A 19,434-nucleotide genomic window follows, 5' to 3' on the forward strand; every position below is an offset into this window, starting at 1 on the left:
ATGCCATCAGAAGAATGCACTTTCACAAAAGCTTAGATGGAAAAGGAAGGAGAGGAAAATATATTTGCTGGAGGAGAGTGTCAAGAAAGACAATTGTTTTAGGATTCATCCAACAAATTTTTATTGAGTGCATACCTGTGCTATGTGCTGTTTTAGGTTCTGGAGATTAAGCAGAGAATAAAACAGATAGAGTCCCTGTGTATTAGAGAATAGGCCAAGGTGTTCTAACAGGTCCCCACAAAGAGCAATTTTTAAACAACACAGTTTATCTTCTCTTGTGTAATGGCCCAGAAGTCTATGGTTGATCCAGGGGAGGAGGCAGCTCAGCTTTCTCAATTAGACTGAAGCTTGGACTGATGGGGCAGTTTTGTCTCCCATAATACATGGCCTCCATTTCTATACCTTGTTTCTTTTTGTCATTTTCCAGACAGCTGGAAGGAGGAAGAGGAAGTAAATGACAAGCAGCTTCTCTTTTAAGGGACAGGATCTGTTTCTGTTCATATCTCATTGCTCACAACTTTTTGATATAGCTGCCCCTAGCTGAAAGGGAGGCCTTTTAAGGAATTGTCCTCTCTAACTGGGTCACCAAGTGCCTTGCTAACATTGAGGGGTGGAGGTATAATGGAATGAAAACTGTTGATGTAGAGCATATATTCGAGAAGGGGAAGACAACTATAGGCAAGTAAAGAACAGTTTCGGAGAAGAGGTGGCATGAAGCCTGAGAAGAGTAAATTCAGGGGAAAATAGGAGGATGTAGGATGAGAGAGAGCTAGCATGGCCTTCTCCTTTGAGAAGGAAAATGAGAGCGACTTGAACATACATTGAAGGTAAACAAGCAGTAGAAATGGAGAGGTTTAAGATACACAGAAAAGGAGAAATCGACCGTGCAAGGTCCCAGAAGATGAGAAACATATAGGGTCCCTCCTCTTCCTCTGTGTCAAGGAGAAGAAGGTGAGAATGGGAATGAATGATGATGTTGGGGACAGGAAAGAGAAAATAGTAGGAGGTTGTGGGGAATTCCTACCTAATAACTTAAATTCTTTCTGAAGTAGGAAGCAATGTCATCTCCTGAGGACAGACTATGTATATGGTAGAACAGATAAGGAAGAGACTTGTATTGATCTGGAAATTTGGGGCCAGGGCCTGAACCATTGAGAAGCTTGGGAAGATAGTGTATGAAGTGATGAATCTTCTGGTATCTCCCTGCAGTACAAGCACTTTCTTCGGGCTCCACTTTTCCGAAGGTGGAATGAATTATGGGAACCAAAACCCTAGAATCCTCTTTCTCCTTCACTCTCTTAAGTCAATTGTCAAGCTCTGTTTATTCCATCTTCTAAATCTTCTCCACACACACCACGCCCCACCTCCCACCCCCCACTCACCAGACCACATACCAAATGGTAGTTCGGATTACCATGACCTCTTGCTGGGATACTTACCCTGCCCTTCCCTTTTCTTCCTGAAAAACTGATCACACTACCTGCCTAGTTAAAAACCTTCCATGACTGCACCATTGCCTTTAGGAAAAAGTTCACCCAGACTCACCAGCCTCGTTTCCAAATGCCTTTCTGACAGAGCATCTTGATCACTCCCCACTTCCCCTGCTCATCCATCCCTACTTCACAGCTTCCCCTCTGAGATGCAATCCCTCCTCAACCTGACCTTGATCTTCCTCTGCCTTGGAGGGCTCTTCTCTCCCAGCCTCCTCCGCTGTTCCCTTTCCCATCTAATACCGTATTCATCCTTCCTGGGGTCAGCCTAGTGATTCACAAGAAAGCGTTCCTGACCTCCCAACACTAAGGGGGCGCCCCTCCGGTGGAGCGCTGGATTAGTCCTAACAAGGCATCACTGTTTTCTGCCGGTACCGTGTCTTTATTGTTCACTCCAGTGTCCCCAGCATTCCAGCAAGGCGCTAGGTACCCAACAGACACTCAAGATGTGTTTGTGGAATGAGCAAAGGAATGAATAAATCGTGAACCATACCCTGGAATTTCTACTACATCGATAACCTGCAATAAATTGTTAATGGAAATTTAAAGTGATCGAATGAGGTAAAGCGTCTGTAGTGCTAGAGACAACGCATTTCCGACAGGCCTTGCCCGGGAAACCTCCCGCAGGTGCGCGTGCCCGGGATACCTCCCGCAGGCCGCAGGGGCGGGGCCTCCGGGGGGTGCACAGGAGCGCTGGGGGCGGAAGGCGGGGCCTCCAGAGCAGTGGCCCCGCCCCGGGGCGGTGCTACTCCCGGGCGACCGAAAGGCGGGGCTCACGGGTGGGGAACTTCCAAGACCGAGACGCGTCCGCGCGTCCCGGAGGCGCGGGGTGTTGGGGTGTTGGGTCCCGGCCGGGTGGCCCAGATTGCCGGCCCCGCCGCCGCGGCCGCCATCTTGCCCGCGTGCGGACTCCCAGGGAGGGAGGGGCGGTGACCAGGCCGGAAGTGGCTGTGCGACGGCCGCGCTGCCTCTTCAGGTCAGTGAGTTGTGGCTCCGGTAGCGTCTAAGCATTCCCGATGCGGAGGCCCCCCATGCGCGGGCTCGGGAGTGCGGGGGCCGCCGTGAGGGGCCCCGGGAAGCCCAGTTAAAAGGCCCGGGCCGGGGCCGACGCGAGGGCCTCCTCGGAGTGGTGGCGCGGGTCGTAGCGTTTCGTGCTGCGGGATAACCGCGTCGGGCCGCGGGCCGGGCCTAGCAGGCAGCCTTGGGGCTGCGGGCGAAACCCCTCGGGGGCGCTGGATCCGCGCTGCAGCTACACGCGCGGAGAGTTCGTGTGGAACCCGGTGTCCTGGCGTTGGACGGGAGGGTCAGCCAGGTGCCGAGCGTGGGAGTGGTCCTCAGGTTCCTGACTTGCAGCAATAGCAACGAGTCACGCTCTCTAGCTGTACTCTACTAATATTTCCTGAAGGGCCTGTCACCGGGTTAGCTGTGCTTTCTTCTTGTAGGGCCAGTGCACATTCCGTGTAAGGATGAATAAAGCCTTTCCCGTGTGCCACGAGCATTGCTAAATTGCTTAGCAAATGACTGCATTTGCAGGCCTTTTGTATAGCTATATTTTTATCTTTTAGAAAAAATTTTATTTATTTGACAGAGAGAGATCACGAGGCAGGTAGAGAGGGAGGAGGAGCAAGTATATAATTTTAAAGGAAATTTATGCAGTGCCTCTCCTTGAATATGGTGAGGCTGAAAATGTCTTTAAAGTACTGTTGTTACTGTCATAGAAAAGTAGAAGACAACAACAAAAGGATGTGAAAGTTGAGTAGTCGGGTACCTTGTATACTTAGTATTATGGCTCTTCACTGTCCAGTAGCCCCACGGGGTTGAGCTGTGCTGTAAATGTAAAATACACATTGAATTTACAAGACTTGGCACCAAAGAAAAAAAATCCTCAATATTTTTTATATCAGTTTTATGTGGAAAAGGGTATTTTTTTTTGATGTTTGGTTGAATAAAATAACATTGTTTAATTTCATCTCTTTTGCAATGTGGCTACTAGAAACTTTTAAATCATGGCTAACACAGTGTTTCTGTCAGACAGTGCTGTTACAGATACTCTGGTGAAGAATACAGAATCAACATGGCTTTCCTTTGCTCAGAAACCTTTGATGGGAAGTGAACCCTTGTTACACTTGAAGGTGAGGATGTAAAATGTAAGCTTTAATTATTGCAGATTTCACCCCTACTCCTCCCACTTTCCAGTGTCTCCAGCATTTGAGAACATTAACTTCAGGGCTGCTGAAGGAAATCATAGTGATACGAATAGCTGTGTGATGCGAATAACCCAGTTTCTCACAACTTTGTGAGATGGAGGTAGGGTGGGTTCTTACTCTTATTTTATAGTTGTGGTGTATTAACAGACTTAGTTGAGTCTAGCCAGTGAGTGGTTGGAGGTCCTCTGACTCCAGGTTGTTTCCTTTGCTCTTCACCATATTCCTCGTCATCTGTGTTCATGAGCCAAGATCCATCTGTATTGTGTGTTGGACTGTAAAGAAAGACATTTCTTAAAAGGGTGTTTATGGATGTACCTCTCTATTCAGGGCCAGCTTTGTGTTTTGCAACCTATGCCATCGTATAAGGCCCAAATACTGGGGGCAGGGGGCCCTGTATTTTCATTTTGCACTGGAACTTGCAAATAATGTAGGTGATTTTTCTGCAGTAATCTAGGATGGGAGTTGGGAAGTGTTGGACAAGAACTAAATCACCTGGTCTTCACTTTACTCCTTTATGAAATGTGAGAGGCATGCCAGTCTCTCTCCAGTTTTGTGATTCTGTATGAATTACTGTAATCAGATTTTGTGGCTAGTAATAAAATATTGTACAAACGTAGTTACAATCAGGAGAAATGCTAACAGTCCTCCATTGAGAGTTATGCAAATCAAAGATTTTTTAAACTATAGTAGTACTTGATTTTTTTTATGGTGGATTTTTCCACATGCCACCAATTTTTTTATGGATCATCCATGTAAAGAATATGATAATAGGATGGAGGCCTATATTGAAAGTGTGATTTTTTTTAAATTTTTATTTTTTTAGATTTTATTTATTTATTTAACAGAGAGAAATCACAAGTAGATGGAGAGGCAGGCAGAGAGAGAGAGGGAAGCAGGCTCCCTGCTGAGCAGAGAGCCCGATGAGGGCCTGGATCCCAGGACCCTGAGATCATGACCTGAGCGGAAGGCCGTGGCTTAACCCACTGAGCCACCCAGGCGCCTGAAAGTGTGATTATTTGAGTGTTTATCTTTTGATAAGATAAGAAGATAGGCCAGATCTCCAGATACCTCCATTTAGGAGGTTTCCTCTGTGAAGACATGAGTGTGCACCCTTACTTGGCAGTATCTGTTCCTTCTTTTTGTTGTCTTAGCTATGTCCTATTGTATGAGGTGCCTCTTCTCATTCATGAATTTTTAAATTCTCTTTAAAATTGAATATCAGCATTAGAATGCAGTCTTTATTAGATTAGTTTACTAGTCTGCTTTGGCTGCCATAGTAAAAGATCACAGAGTAGGTGGCTTAAATAACAGAAATTTATTTTCTCACAGTTCTCAAAGGTTGGAAGTCCAAAATCAGGGTTCCAGTGTGGTCTGGTTCTGGTGAAAGTTCTTTTCTTGGCTTGTACGTAGCTGCCTTCTCACTGGGTTCTCATGGTGGGGAGAGAACTCTATTGTCTCTTCCTCTTTTTATAAGGGCACCATTTCTGTCAGATTAGCACTCTATCCTCATTATCTCATTTAACTCTAATCACCCCCTTAAAGGGTCTTTAATACTGTCACATTGGGGATTAGGGTTTCAACCTGAATGGGGGGAGCAATTTAGATTATAGCAACCAGGGAGCTTGTCTTTCTTTGTTCACTACCGTGTTCTTAGCATTTAGAACAGTTTCTACCACATACACTAAATATTTACAGAATAAATGAAAGGCAGGTATTAGAGTGACCCTCCCTTAGGGTGGCTCACTGTGGGCTCTTGCCCATCATTGGAACCCTAACAGTGGGTACTTCATTCTTGGTTGAAGCCAGTCTCTACTAGGAAGGATAAGGCATGGAAGAATGAGGAGATGGGTAAAACTTGGATAGAGCAGTGTAAGAAATGTCAGGTGGAGCATTTAATAAATAATTATTAAGTATCTACTAAGTGTTTAGGCCTAGGCTGGGTATTGGAGGTATAAATGGAAAGCAAAGATACTTTTCTTGCTCTTAAAACTTTTATAATTTAGGAGAGACAGGGTGTTCAAAGGAAGGAATACTGTTCACTGAGAGTACTATCTAAATAAACTGACAGACCAGGAAGGGGATAGGGGATATTTGATGTCAGCCTCAGACCATGATGGTTCAGAGATGGTCAAGCATGTGTTAACTTGGCCTAGAAGGGAGGGAAGAATGCTCCATCGAGAGAAAACAGCATTTGCAAAGTAGTGGTGATGGGGATGGGGGCAGAGGAAGATTACATTCTAGGAACCAAAAAGAAGAACAGTTTAGATAGAACACAGCAGGGTGGAAAATGGTGTGCCTTGATGCCAAAGCAGTTGGTAGAGACCAAAGCATTTAGGATTTTATAGGTTATATTGAATATTTGGAACTCTCTACTAAGAGCAGTTGGAAACCATTAGAGGGTTTTAAGTAGGCATTGTATGACCTGGCTAGTTTTGCGTTTTAGAAAGGTCCCTGTATGTACAAGTTGTATTACATAAAGATGAATTTCATAAGGGCCTGAATATACAGATGAGTAAAAGAATTGCTAAATCAACACCATAGGCTAAGCATGTTGCATACCTTAATTTCTTACAGAATCAGTCCTCAGAGCTGTGAGACTTGGCAGCCTGAGTGGAGGAAAGAAGAGAAAATAATTGGGTTGATCTAGGCTTGGGGAAGGCAAGCTTAAAACAGCAAAGAAGTGAAGAAATTGAGGGTCTAGTAGAAATGTAATAGAAATGATGATCGTGTGCATCAGACCTCTTAAGTAAGGAAATAAACCAGTGTAAGAATTCTTAGAGGTCTTTCCCAGTCAACAAAATTGTACGAGTGAGGGGTATAGCTATATATACTATATATATATAGTAGAGCATTAGACTGCAAAGTTGTATGAGTATATTGAATTCTAGACTGATAATTCCTGACAATTCCTGACTGAAAGTTTTACAAGGTCAAAAAGTAAAACAAATATGTTTGAGCTGATTTTATTTAGTGTATCTATATTAGGAGTCTGTGCCTGGCTCTACATCTGGTATAGGGGATCAGGGGGTGAATGAATCATAGCTTCACCTTTTAAGTACTGACAGCATGGCTGTACGGATTCTAATTGCCATGAAGATTCCAAGTACTTTTTGCCTTTTTAAATCCAGACTTTAACCACTAGCCAGAATTGGTTAGAAACAGACATTTAAATTTTTGTTAAGTAGCTTTTGCTCTTAACATAGCATTTCTTTTAATTTAAAAAAAAATGTATTTATTTGAGAGACAGTATGTGCATGGACATACATGTGAGTATGGTGAGGGGCAGAGGGAGAGAATCTTCAAGCAGATGTCCCCCTGAGTGTGGAGCCTGAAGAGGGACTTGATCTCATGACCCATGATATCATGGCCTGAGCCAAAACCAAGAGTTAGTCACTTTAACCAAAAGAGCCACCCAGGCGTCCCTAAAATACCATTTTTAACATGGCTATTTTTCGTTTGTGTTTAAACAACTATCATCTTTCCAAAAGTCCATGTCAGTATTAATCAAAGTTCATAGAATTAAAAACTGTAAAAGCCTTTAATGATCACTTAATTCAGTTTCCCAAATGCAGTGTGTGTACTACTGGTCGTAAACAGGATGATTTTAGGTAAAACATAATCAAGCATTTTTTTTTAATTCCAATATAAGTAACATATCAAACATTTTAGGGGCACCTGGGTGGCTCAGTAAGTTAAGTGTCTGCCTTTTGCTCAGATCATGATCCCCCGGGCCCTGGGATGGAGCACCATGTTGGGCTCCCTGTTCAGTGGGGAGCCTGCTTCTCCCTCTCCGTCTGCCCCTCCCCACCTCTCATGTTCTTTGTCTCTCTCACAAATAAATAAAACCTTCTAAAAAACATACTAAACATTTTAATAGTTACATATTTATTTTAATGTGTCTTAGAAAAAATATTAAGCATACCTTAACCTGTGATTCATGGACTTCATGATGAAATTAAGATCAATTTTCTGATTTTAAAAATAGTCACTTTAAATAAAAATATTGAATAAAATAAGTGGTACATGAATGAAGTTTGGGAAACAGTACTCTAAACCAACTCTTCAGTTATGTAGGTGAGAAAACAAAAGGACCCCTAATCACAAAGGCCCTTCTGTGGTGTATAGCTAATATATGTCAGAGCTAGGAATAGAAGTTAACTCTGTTCAGTCCATGTTATTGTTTATTCTGCTATACAGGGCTGCTGCTTATTCTTGAAACTTGAGGAAGAGACCTCTGTCTTAATAGCGGCATTGTACTTTAAATCTTCATTTTCTGTTTTGGTGGCCACATGTGGCTATTTATATTAAAAATAAATGAAAAGTAAATAAGATTTAAAATTTGTACTAGTTAACATTTCTTGTGCTTGGTTAGCCACATGTGGCAAGTAGTTATCCTGGTAGACAGTACAGCCAGAGAACATTTCTATCACTGCCGAAAGTTCTGTTGAATAGTTTTGGTGTAAACTGTTGCTTAAAAACATGATTCGTGGGACACCTGTGTGGCTCAGTTGGTTAAGTGTCTGCCTTCAGCTCAGATCATGATCCCAGGATCCTGGGATCAAGTCCCACATTAGGCTCCCTGCTCAGCAGAGGGTCTGCTTCTCACTCTGCCTGCCACTCCCCAACTTGTGCTATTTCTGTATGTCAAATAAATAAATAAATAAATCTTAAAAAACCACACACACACAAAAGCATGTTTCATAACCCTTTAAAGTTTTACCCCCTTCAAAGAGATGATGCTTATTAATTTGCTCACTGTACTGAAGTTCTGTTAGCCCTAAGGTTAATGAAGGTACTAACAACAGTGCAATTAAAATAATTGATCATGGGAAGTAAGGCCAAAATGTATTTCTCAGAATCTCACCACCTCATCTTATTGGGGGGAAGTTCTTTTTCCCTTTTTAATCAATAAATATTGTCATGAATTCATAGCAGTTAGAAGAAATATATTGAAAGAGAGTCTCGAATAGAGGATTTCCTGATTTTCTTAATAGTTTATTCATCTTACAATTATATTTCGTTAAGATTTTAAAACTTTATTTTTAAACAGATTTTCAGTGAATGGACCTGACTGGACTCTTTGAGCACATCAATAAACATGAGCGGTACCAAACCTGATATATTGTGGGCACCACACCAGGTGGATAGATTTGTTGTATGTGACTCTGAACTGAGCCTTTATCATGTGGAATCTACTGTGAATTCAGAACTCAAAGCTGGATCTTTACGTTTATCTGAAGACTCTGCGGCTACATTACTATCAATAAATTCAGATACGCCATATATGAAATGTGTTGCCTGGTATCTCAATTATGATCCTGAATGTCTTCTAGCAGTTGGACAAGCAAATGGTCGAGTTGTACTTACAAGTCTTGGTCAGGATCATAACTCAAAATTCAAAGATTTGATAGGAAAAGAATTTGTTCCAAAACATGCACGACAATGTAATACACTTGCGTGGAATCCATTGGATAGTAACTGGCTTGCTGCTGGGCTTGATAAACACAGAGCTGATTTTTCAGTGCTGATTTGGGATATTTGCAGCAAATATACTCCTGATATCGTTCCCATGGAGAAAGTGAGACTTTCAGCAGGTGAAACTGAAACAACATTATTAGTAACAAAACCTCTTTATGAATTAGGACAAAATGATGCTTGTCTCTCTCTTTGTTGGCTTCCACGAGACCAGAAACTTCTCCTTGCTGGTATGCATCGTAACTTAGCCATATTTGATCTTCGGAATACAAGCCAAAAGATGTTTGTAAATACAAAAGCTGTTCAGGGGGTGACAGTAGACCCCTACTTCCATGATCGTGTTGCTTCCTTCTATGAAGGTCAGGTTGCCATATGGGATCTAAGGAAATTTGAGAAGCCAGTTTTGACTTTGACCGAGCAACCAAAGCCCTTAACAAAAGTAGCATGGTGTCCAACTAGGACTGGTTTGCTGGCCACTTTGACAAGGGATAGTAACATTATTAGATTATATGATATGCAGCACACACCCACTCCCATTGGAGATGAAACTGAACCCACAATAATTGAAAGAAGTGTGCAACCTTGCGACAATTACATTGCTTCCTTTGCTTGGCATCCAACAAGTCAAAATAGAATGATAGTTGTAACTCCCAACCGAACAATGTCTGACTTCACTGTTTTTGAGAGGATATCTCTTGCCTGGAGCCCAATTACATCTTTAATGTGGGCTTGTGGTCGTCATTTGTATGAATGTGCAGAAGAAGAAAATGATAATTCTTTAGAAAAAGATATAGCAACAAAGATGCGCCTTCGGGCTTTATCCAGGTACGGACTTGATACAGAACAGGTGTGGAGAAACCATATTTTAGCTGGAAATGAAGATCCACAGCTCAAGTCCCTCTGGTATACCCTGCACTATATCCTTTTATTATGAATTTCATGAGATGAATCAGGTAAAACTGTTCTTAAAGTTTGCTGAAAGATCAGTCTAAATTTTATTCTGAATGTTTTATATGCAAATGCAGTTACATAATGCTAAAATTGTAAAGTAAAATTATTTAAAACTGTTGAACTTGAAATACTGCTTTACAGATTGTGTAGAAGGAAGAAAAGTTTATCTGCAATAAAGTAGGACCATCTCACTTTGGCTGATACCTATTATGAATTCACTCCAAATCAAAATAAATTTAGCTTTGAAATATGTTATTATGCATCATCATTAATATTTCCTATGCATTTAAATACTTATGAAGCAGTATACAGAAGATATGGATCAGAAATCTCCAGGAAACAAAGGATCATTGGTTTATGCAGGAATTAAATCAATTGTAAAATCCTCTTTGGGTAAGAAAATTCTATATTTTATTTTCTAAAGTATAATTTTTGTACTCTTATTTTTCTCCCTTTATCCCCATCATTTAATTACTTCAGAATAGATGTGCCTAAATTTTTTTTGTTATTTTAGAGGGTTTCCGGTTAGATACTTTTAGTGAATTGTTAAATGCATATTTTATATCCAAAATTCTTTTTCAGGGGGTCTTGACTCATTGAAGTGATAGAGTCTTTCTAATCTATTCATTTATTCACTGCTATTTTTTTTTTTTTTTTTGAAGACCCACTTTGAGAGGTTTGCATTAGATGATTTATAGGATCCTGGCTGTTTGGGTTATATCACAGTATTTTGCTTTTATAAAAGCTAAATAAGATGACATAATTGAAGGAGATCTCTCTTTATTGTGCTGCCTAAATGCTTTCACTTAGCTATTTAATGGCAAGGTCTGGGTAACTATGTCATGAAGTATGGCCTTAACTGAAGGAGCCTTACCTGAGTCATTGATGATTAAATGAATGTATGAGTTAATGCAGGGTTGAAATTGACCAACTATTTAAGAATAAATATGACAAAAGAGCCAAACTTAGTTTGTCACTGAGCAGTTATTCTTAACTGTTTTTTTTTTTTTTTTTTGAAGATTTTATTTATTTGACAGAGAGAGATCACAAGCAGGCAGAGAGAGAAAGAGAGGAGGAAGCAGGCTCTCCACTGAGCAGAGAGCCCGATGCGGGACTCGATCCCAGAACCCTGGGATCATGACCTGAGCCGAAGGCAGAGGCTCAACCCACTGAGCCACCCACGCGCCCCTCTTAACTGTTTTTTATTGAAATGAAATTGTGCGTTTTACTATAATCCTTTACCCAACCTAGGATTCAGTATCTAGCTTTTTTTTTTTTTAATAAAGATTTTATTTATTTGTTTATTTGACAGACAGAGATCACAAGTAAGCAGAGAGGCAGGTAGAGAGAGCGGGGGAGGCAGGCTTTCCGCTGAGCAAAAAGCCTGATGCGGGGCTCAATCCCAGGACCCTGGGATCATGACCTGAGCTGAAGGCAGAGGCCTTAACCCACTGAGCCACCCAGGCGCCCTTCAGTATCTAGCTTTTGAAAGCAGTCAAATTTGGGCCCAAGTTAAGCTGCTAGAAAAGTAGTTTATATTTAGTCAAAGAATGGCAGTTCAAGTAATAAATTCAACTTGGTCTTTAATAGGATTTTCGTAGGTACTATACGAATAATACAAAATATAAAAAATACTAATTTAATAAGAATAAGTTAAGTATTTCAATTGAACTGTTGATACTATTTTTAAAAAAATTAAAGGACTTTTTGCATTATTACCTTGTTCCACATTGCTATACTAGACACTCTTTGATAGATTTCATTTTGGTATTTTCTCACTAGCTCTCCACTAAAAAAGTAAATTTTATTACAAATAAATTTATTAGAAATAAAATACATGGATCCAATTAGAAACTTCCATTTTATTAATGTAAGTAAAAGGGCAGATAACACTGTAATATCCCTATAAATGAGCCTGCTCATGACTTCAGAATTGCCACTGCAAAGATTTAAACAGTTTATAGAATTTTTAGTATTTTTGCTATATAGCAGGTCAGGCCACATTATGTTCTCAGTTATTCTGAGGTGTATTATTGTTTTTGTTGTATTTTGATATATTTTAGGGGCAAACCTACAAACTGCCTCTGAGGAAAAGCAAGAGGACAAATAGAATATCTTTATATTTCTACTGTAGTAGAGAGAAACTGAACGTTTTGACTTAAGAGTAGTCTTTACCCAGATTAAAAACTACATTAGAAAGATTTCCTCATTGCTAGACTTTCAGCTTTTTGTTTGTTTTGGTTTTGATACTTTTGTTTCTACAGTCCCAAAGTGAAAAGTAGAGAAATAACTGTCAAAGATGGCACACGTGTCATTCAGTTTTTTATCTGGCCAAACTTCTTTAATTGTCTTTCTTATGATTCAACATATAGTCAACTCATTGAGCCATCTTACTCACTGTATTATATAGCACACAGTGAAATTTTAACTTTGGTGATAAATAATATATACTGAGTGCATACTGTGTATTAGATGTCATTCTAGTTGCTTTCCCCATGTTACATTTTTTAATTCTTACAATATGAGGTAAATTTATTTATTCAGCCAATATTTATTATTTGTTTATTATGTGCTAAGAATTGTTCTTGGAATAATATATAACTGTCAACAATCTAAGTCTCTTCCCTTATAGAGAATGAAGAAGGTGGATATTACCCATGTTCTTGGGAGGTTTACATTCTCGTTCAGAATATGGACAAGTAACTCGGCAATTTACTATGAGGAAGAACTAACGATTATGTATAGAAGAATCCTAATCTGGGTGTAAGGATTAAAGAGGGTTCCCTGGAAGAGGTAAAAACAAAGGCAAGGAAGGTCCAGACAGGGAGCCGCATATGCAATTAACCCAGAGGAGAGGGAGCATAGCACATTTTAGTATTGTTGGAACAGAGTGTGAGAAAGGAAATGAGGGAAGAATGGAGACTAGAAAGGTAAGCAGTGGGGTAAGTAACTCAGGACTTAGAAATCATGGGAAGAATTTAGGGAGATTTATCCTGTAGCAAAGGGAAACCAAGGAAAGATTTTAAAGAGTATTAACAGAATTAGATTTGTGTTTTAGAGCTGTTGCTATGTATGGAATGAATTGGAGAGGCTCAAACAGGGACCTCAGATAAAAGCCACAGTAATTAAGGGCACCTGGGTTGCTCAGTCAAGTGTCTGCCTTCGGCTCAGGTAGTGATCTCGGGGTCCTGGGATCGATCCCCTAGGCCGGCTCCCTGCTCAATGGTGAGTCTGCTTCTCCTTCTCTCTTTGCCCCTCCCCCCTGCTTGTGCGCTTGAACATCTTTCTCTTTCTCAAATGAATAAATAAAATGTTTTTAAAATAAAAGCCACAGTAATTAGGCAAGACATGAAGGTGTTCCTATCAAGGTTAGTGGCAGAGGAGCTAGAAAAAATGTGGGTAATTAGAGTGTGACAAAATGTAATGATTGAATACAGGAGATGGAGGGGAAGGAAGAGTGAAAAACAGCACACACACATATATATAGCTTAAGAAAGTACATTAATACCAGTACCAGTTAATTATGTAGGTTAACTTAGGAAGAGAGCTTTTGAGAAGGAAAAAAGTTTGTTTTGGAGAAAGTTGATTTTGAGATAGTTAGGTGGAGATGTGCAGTAGGCAAGAAGTTTAGAGTAGGTTGAAGAAGGAAAGTCATCCATTTTAAATAATTCTTCCAAGAAATTTGACTAAATGAAGGAGCACAAAGAATATATAGTAAAAGCAGCAAGTGGATCTGGAATCATAAGAGGGTTTTTGTGTTTCTTTGTTTTTGTTATTAACATAGGATTGATTTAAGCTAGCTTAAATGCTAATGTGAGGAAGCCCATACAAAGAGGTTGAGATGCAGAAAAAAGGGAATAGTGAAGAGCAAAATTCCTAGGAATATGAGAGAACGGGATCCAGAGCACAGGTGAAAAGACTAGCATTAAATAGTAGGAGAATGTACAGTTTCTCCATACCAGCCAGCGGGGAAGGGGAAAGGTATGCAGGTTGTGTAAGGTTCGATGACTGGAGGCTGAGGAGCTTCCCCCTGATGGCTCTTTTTTCAATGTAGTGGGTTTGCTTATTGAGAAGGACCAGGAAGGCTATAGGGAGGAGGAGACACAGAAGAGGAGCCAGGGTTAGCTTGAGAAATATGGGAGGATTGTGGGACAGTGTTGTTTTACCGAAGATAAAATAAAGGACAGTGGGCTGAGAAAATTAGGACACTGGGAAGAGAATGATTCATTTGCTGTTTTGGGGAGGGAAATGACAGAAGACTGATAGATAAAAATATGAGGGACCAAGAGATTGCGAGTTTGAAAAATTTAGAAGTGAGATTTCTGGAAGGCTATGAGGTTATGAAAGGAGTGGGTGAAATGGAGATAAGGAAGCAAAGGAACAGAGAGACTAGTTTATTGGGTGGACCAAGTATTAAAGTCAACCAGGAAGAGAATGCATGCTCTAAGGGAATGTCTTGTACAGTCTTGTGGAAAGTGTTCATAATGTTGTTAGTATTATAGTTCTTTCCTTTTAGGGTGGCAAAAAATTGCATAATAAACGTTGGTCAGCCGTCCATCCGATAGGATGAAAATATTTTTATACTTCAGGGATAAATTCTGATCTAGAGAACTTGTCTATTCGGAACTACTTTAATAGACCGAATAGGTAGGACTTAATGTTTTTAACAACAAAATGTTCTTATATACACTGTATAATTGTACTGCTTTGTTATATAGATGTAAAAATGCAACAAATTAATATCTACAGATAGCATAATGTCTGATTGCTTGGTGTAGTATTTGAAACCAATTTTTTAGAAAAATGTTTTTTAATTTCCACATGAACTTGTTTCTCTCACACCTGTCAGTAAAATGTCAATTCTATTATTTATATGTAGTGCAATCTCATACTTAAGGGGTACAGTTTTGTCACTTTAGTATTGCATAACATGCTTAAATAGATTTTAATTTTTTTCAGAGGTAGTTAAAATCGTGTATTTTAAAATTCCCACATGTTAAAAATAATGACTATACACTTAGAAATGCACAATGTCATATTGCTTATTTGATAACCCTAATTAACCTGTCATACAGTCCTCAACCTGTAAGAAGGCCTCTAGACAACCAAAATACATGACACAATATCCAGGTATTTCACTTAGAGGGTATTTTCCATCTCTTAGTAATGAACTCTTTGGAGTCATATGTATTGATCTTTATTCCATGACACACTTTCTGTAAAATAAAAACTCTTAAGAAACTGGAATCTTATTAAATTAAGAGGAATTGTTTGAAAATGCTGCTTTTTGTTCAGCTGTTTAAAATTGTTATTTTTACCTTTTAGTATCCTCAGCATTGAATCCAAAACTTACAGGGGAGATACAAAAATAAATACCTTATGATACATTGACAGCCTGTTCTACTTGAAATGTAATACGTACATTCTATCTAAATTTAAATTTGTTATTCAGAAAAGTAATGTATTTATTTTTTAACATACATGTTTTAACTTAATCATTATTCAGAATTTTCTAATAGTTCTTAAAATTTCACTTTTGAAAGCTAAAAGTGATTTTTCGTGACTAACTTTCCTCATGGTTGCAAACAGAGCAGCTTGCTTCCTCTTTTCAAAGGGCAGGTGGTTCTCTTAAGGAAAGAAAATGTCAGAAGTCTCATCCTGAGCCCTTGACCTAAATGGCAAGAGTTTCCAACAGTAGGGTTAAAAATAAGTACTTTCAAGTGTAATTATTTAACTGTTTATTAAATTTCCAGAATTTTACAAATAACTCATCTTGAAACTTTTCATAAAGCAGTGATATATAGCTTAAAATATGTCCTAACATGAATAATATTGTAGGTCTTTGCTGTAGCCTAACATCATATAATGAAACAGTTTATTTAAAAGTGCGAATTAGGGGCACCAGGGTGGCTCAGTGGGTTAAAGCCTCTGCCTTCGGCTCAGGTCATGATCTCAGTCAGGGTCCTGGGATTGAGCCCTTCATCGGGCTCTCTGCTCAGCAGGGAGCCTGCTTCCCCCTCTTTCTCTGTCTGCCTCTCTGCCTACTTGTGATCTCTCTCTCTCTGTCTGTCAAATAAATAAATAAAAATCTTTAAATAAAAAAATTAATAAGTAAATGAAAGTGTGAATTAGGTTTGGTGAGTTTAGACTTTGGCTATGTACTAATTTTACTCTACCCATGTATTTAGAATAAATGGACTTTAAGAAATAAAAAACTAGTTTTGCATTATTTACAAATGTGTATATTTGATTTGTAAATGACAACTGATTCAGTTGGGTTTTTTAAAAGATTTTATTTAGAGAGGGAGAGAGAGAGCATGCATGTGGGGGGGGGGCAGAGGGAGAGAGAGAAGCTTAAGTAGACTTCATGCTGAGCATGGAGCCGGAAGCCAGTCTGGATCTCACAACCATGAGATCGTGGCCTGAGCTGAAATCAAGAGTGGGGTGCTTAACTGACTGAGCTACCTAGGTGCCCGATTCAGTTTTTAATATTTTCTCAATTTTGCTTGTGTTCATTTATTTAATACCTTTATCCGATGAGTATAGTTAAAGTCAACTTTGGGCAGTATATTAGTTTTATATTAATGCATTTATTACCATCATTTCCATGGTCTGGAGTCTTGGCATACCTTCATGGATCTTTTGCTCGGGGTCTCACATTGCTAAAATGAAGATGTGAGTACTCTTCCCAGCTCATATGGTTGTTAACAGAATTGGTTCTTTCTGTCCCACAGGACAGATGTGTCCTTCCTGCCTGTTACCAGGGGCTGCCCTCATAGAGGCTGCATGCTTCCTTGCCACATAACCGTCTCAAAACAAAGCTTTTACTTCCAGTCCAGCTGGAGACTCTTTCTCATTCCTCCAGACTCCTTTAAAGGTGTCACCTGGTTATAGCAGGCCCACACAGTATAATTTCCCTTTGATTAAGTATGAGCAATGGAATAACAACCTTAGTTATATCTCCAAAATGCTTTCGCTTGTACAATCTTGTATTATTTAGAAGCAAGTCACAGATTTCACCTGTACTCAAGGGAAGAGGATTATGAAGGGTGTGGTTACTAGAGGGCTAGAATCATGGAGCCCATTATACAATCCTAGACAAGTTGAATTATTTCTTAAAACCCATTTATTATTGATCTAGTTATTTATAAAGGTATAATTACTGTATTACATATAAGTAGATAAACATAGAATTACTGTAAGTTACTCCGAATAAAAGATGTTTGTAATGTTGGACCTTGTTGCTGCCTAATTCATAATTTAGTTTATTCTGAAAATCCTTTTTGTTAAAATAACAACACATAATTCTACAATGACAGTTTTGATGGTAAAACTTTGTAGAACATTTAAGAATTTGAGTTATAATTGAGTCAAGTTTCATCTTTGTTTTACCTTAATTTAGTACCATTAGGATCATCTACCTTGATTGCAATCTAATGCTGGATGAATTAGATTCCTTACAAAAAAAGAATGAGAATGTAATGTCTTCTGACTTAGTGAAGAGGAAGAAACCTTAAATCATTGCCATTGTGTATTAGCTTTAGTATTTAAACTTTTTTTTTTTAAAAGATTTTATTTATTTATTTGTCAGAGACAGAGGGAGAGCGAGCGAGCGAGCACAGGCAGACAGAGAGACAGGCAGAGGCAGAGGGAGAAGTAGGCTCCCTGTCCAGCAAGGAGCCTCATGTAGGACTCGATCCCAGGACCCTGGGATCATGTCCTGAGCCGAAGGCAGCCGCTTAACCAACTGAGCCACCCAGGCATCCCTAGTATTTAAACTTTTGAAGTACTTTTATATTTATTTCATTTTTTCTTGTATATACATACAAAGAAAAAACAGAAGATGGAGAGAGAGTGTATTGGGTCTTAAGCACTGGGGATAACCTCTCAAATAGAAACAAGATGCTTGCCCGTTTGGAGCATATGTTCTAGCAGGAGAAGAGATAAGTCTGAAAATTAATGAAATATGGGAGCTTACATTAGATCTAGAGGAAATGGAGGAAACGGTTTCACAGCAGATAGTAAAAAATGGCACTCTTAGATTTGGTAGTCAGAGAAGTGCTCTGAAGCAGGGAGTCAAACTTACTGTTAGCAAACATTAATCTTTCTTCCTGTAGCTCTTTTTGATACTCAAGGAATTATTTAACTTAACAACATGTAAAGTATGTTTTGTTTGTGGCATATTTTGCATTTATGCTGTCATGAATTTGTAGTTAAGAAGTCAAATATCTGGGGCGCCTGGGTGGCTCAGTGGGTTAAAGCCTCTGCCTTCAGCTCAGGTCATGATCCCAGGATCCTGGGATCGAGCCCCGCATCAGGCTTTCTGCTCAGCGGGGAGCCTGCTTCCTCCTCTCTCTCTGCCTGCCTCTCTGCCTAATTGTGATTTCTGTCTGTCAAATAAATAAATAAAATCTTTTAAAAAAAGTCAAATATCCAAAATATGACATTGAGATAATCTTTGTAAAATGGACTTATTTTCTAAATATATTTCAAAAAATAATAAACAACTAATATAAAAATACTTCTCTTTTTAGGAATGGTGGAAAGCAGCAGACATAATTGGAGCAGTTTGGATAAGCAAAGTGATATTCAAAATTTAAATGAAGAGAGAATCTTAGCTTTACAGCTTTGTGGGTGGATAAAGAAAGGAACGGATATAGATGTAGGGCCATTTTTGAATTCCCTTGTACAAGAAGGGGAGTGGGAGAGAGCTGCTGCTGTGGCATTGTTCAACTTGGATATTCGACGAGCAATCCAAATCCTGAATGAAGGGGCATCTTCAGAAAAAGGTATTAGGTTATAGTCAAGGATAATCGTAGTTCGTAGAGTCCTTTGAAGAGAAGACACTGATAACTTTCAAGTATTTAGACAGTATATTTGTGTAAATTCTTTTGAAAGAGAACACATAAATGTATCTATTAAAGTATTAGCCCAATCCCTTTTGTTTGTGCCTTGGTTTATGTCTGTAAAGATCATAATGTGTCTAAAGACAAAATGTGTCTTCAGTACCATTCTAATAATATTACAGTGAATGCTCAAATGCATCTGTCTTAATGCTTTTTCTTTAAAAGACATTCACATTTTTAAAAAAATGTATTTTCTTGAAGATAGGACTGCTTCAATTTGCAAGCATTCTTTTGTTGTTTGTTTGCAAGCATTCTTATGGAAAATATTTGAGAGTATTTTTATTTTGTCGTTTGGATGGTTATTGGTTGGCTTTTAGGAAACTGACACTTTTAGTTAGACTAATACAGAGTTTTATAAAAATCATTTTGAGCTGCAAAAATGCTTCTACTTGAGTCTGGTGATTT

General features: G+C 39.1%; 1 protein-coding gene across 1 annotated transcript in view; it reads left to right on the top strand.

Moving 5' to 3' along the window:
* Positions 1-2,279: 2,279 nt before the first annotated feature.
* MIOS (meiosis regulator for oocyte development) overlaps positions 2,280-19,434 on the top strand; it is a 36,915-nt gene continuing 19,760 nt past the window's right edge. The window contains exons 1-5 of the mRNA XM_044246094.1: positions 2,280-2,466; positions 3,526-3,622; positions 8,748-10,089; positions 10,418-10,516; positions 18,658-18,912. Of these exons, the coding sequence (XP_044102029.1) occupies positions 8,796-10,089; positions 10,418-10,516; positions 18,658-18,912 (1,648 nt within the window). The 5' untranslated portion in view covers positions 2,280-2,466; positions 3,526-3,622; positions 8,748-8,795. The remainder of the gene's footprint in view (positions 2,467-3,525; positions 3,623-8,747; positions 10,090-10,417; positions 10,517-18,657; positions 18,913-19,434) is intronic.

Source organism: Neovison vison, chromosome 4 (genome assembly GCF_020171115.1).
Source record: "Neovison vison isolate M4711 chromosome 4, ASM_NN_V1, whole genome shotgun sequence".
NCBI lineage: Eukaryota > Metazoa > Chordata > Mammalia > Carnivora > Mustelidae > Neogale > Neogale vison.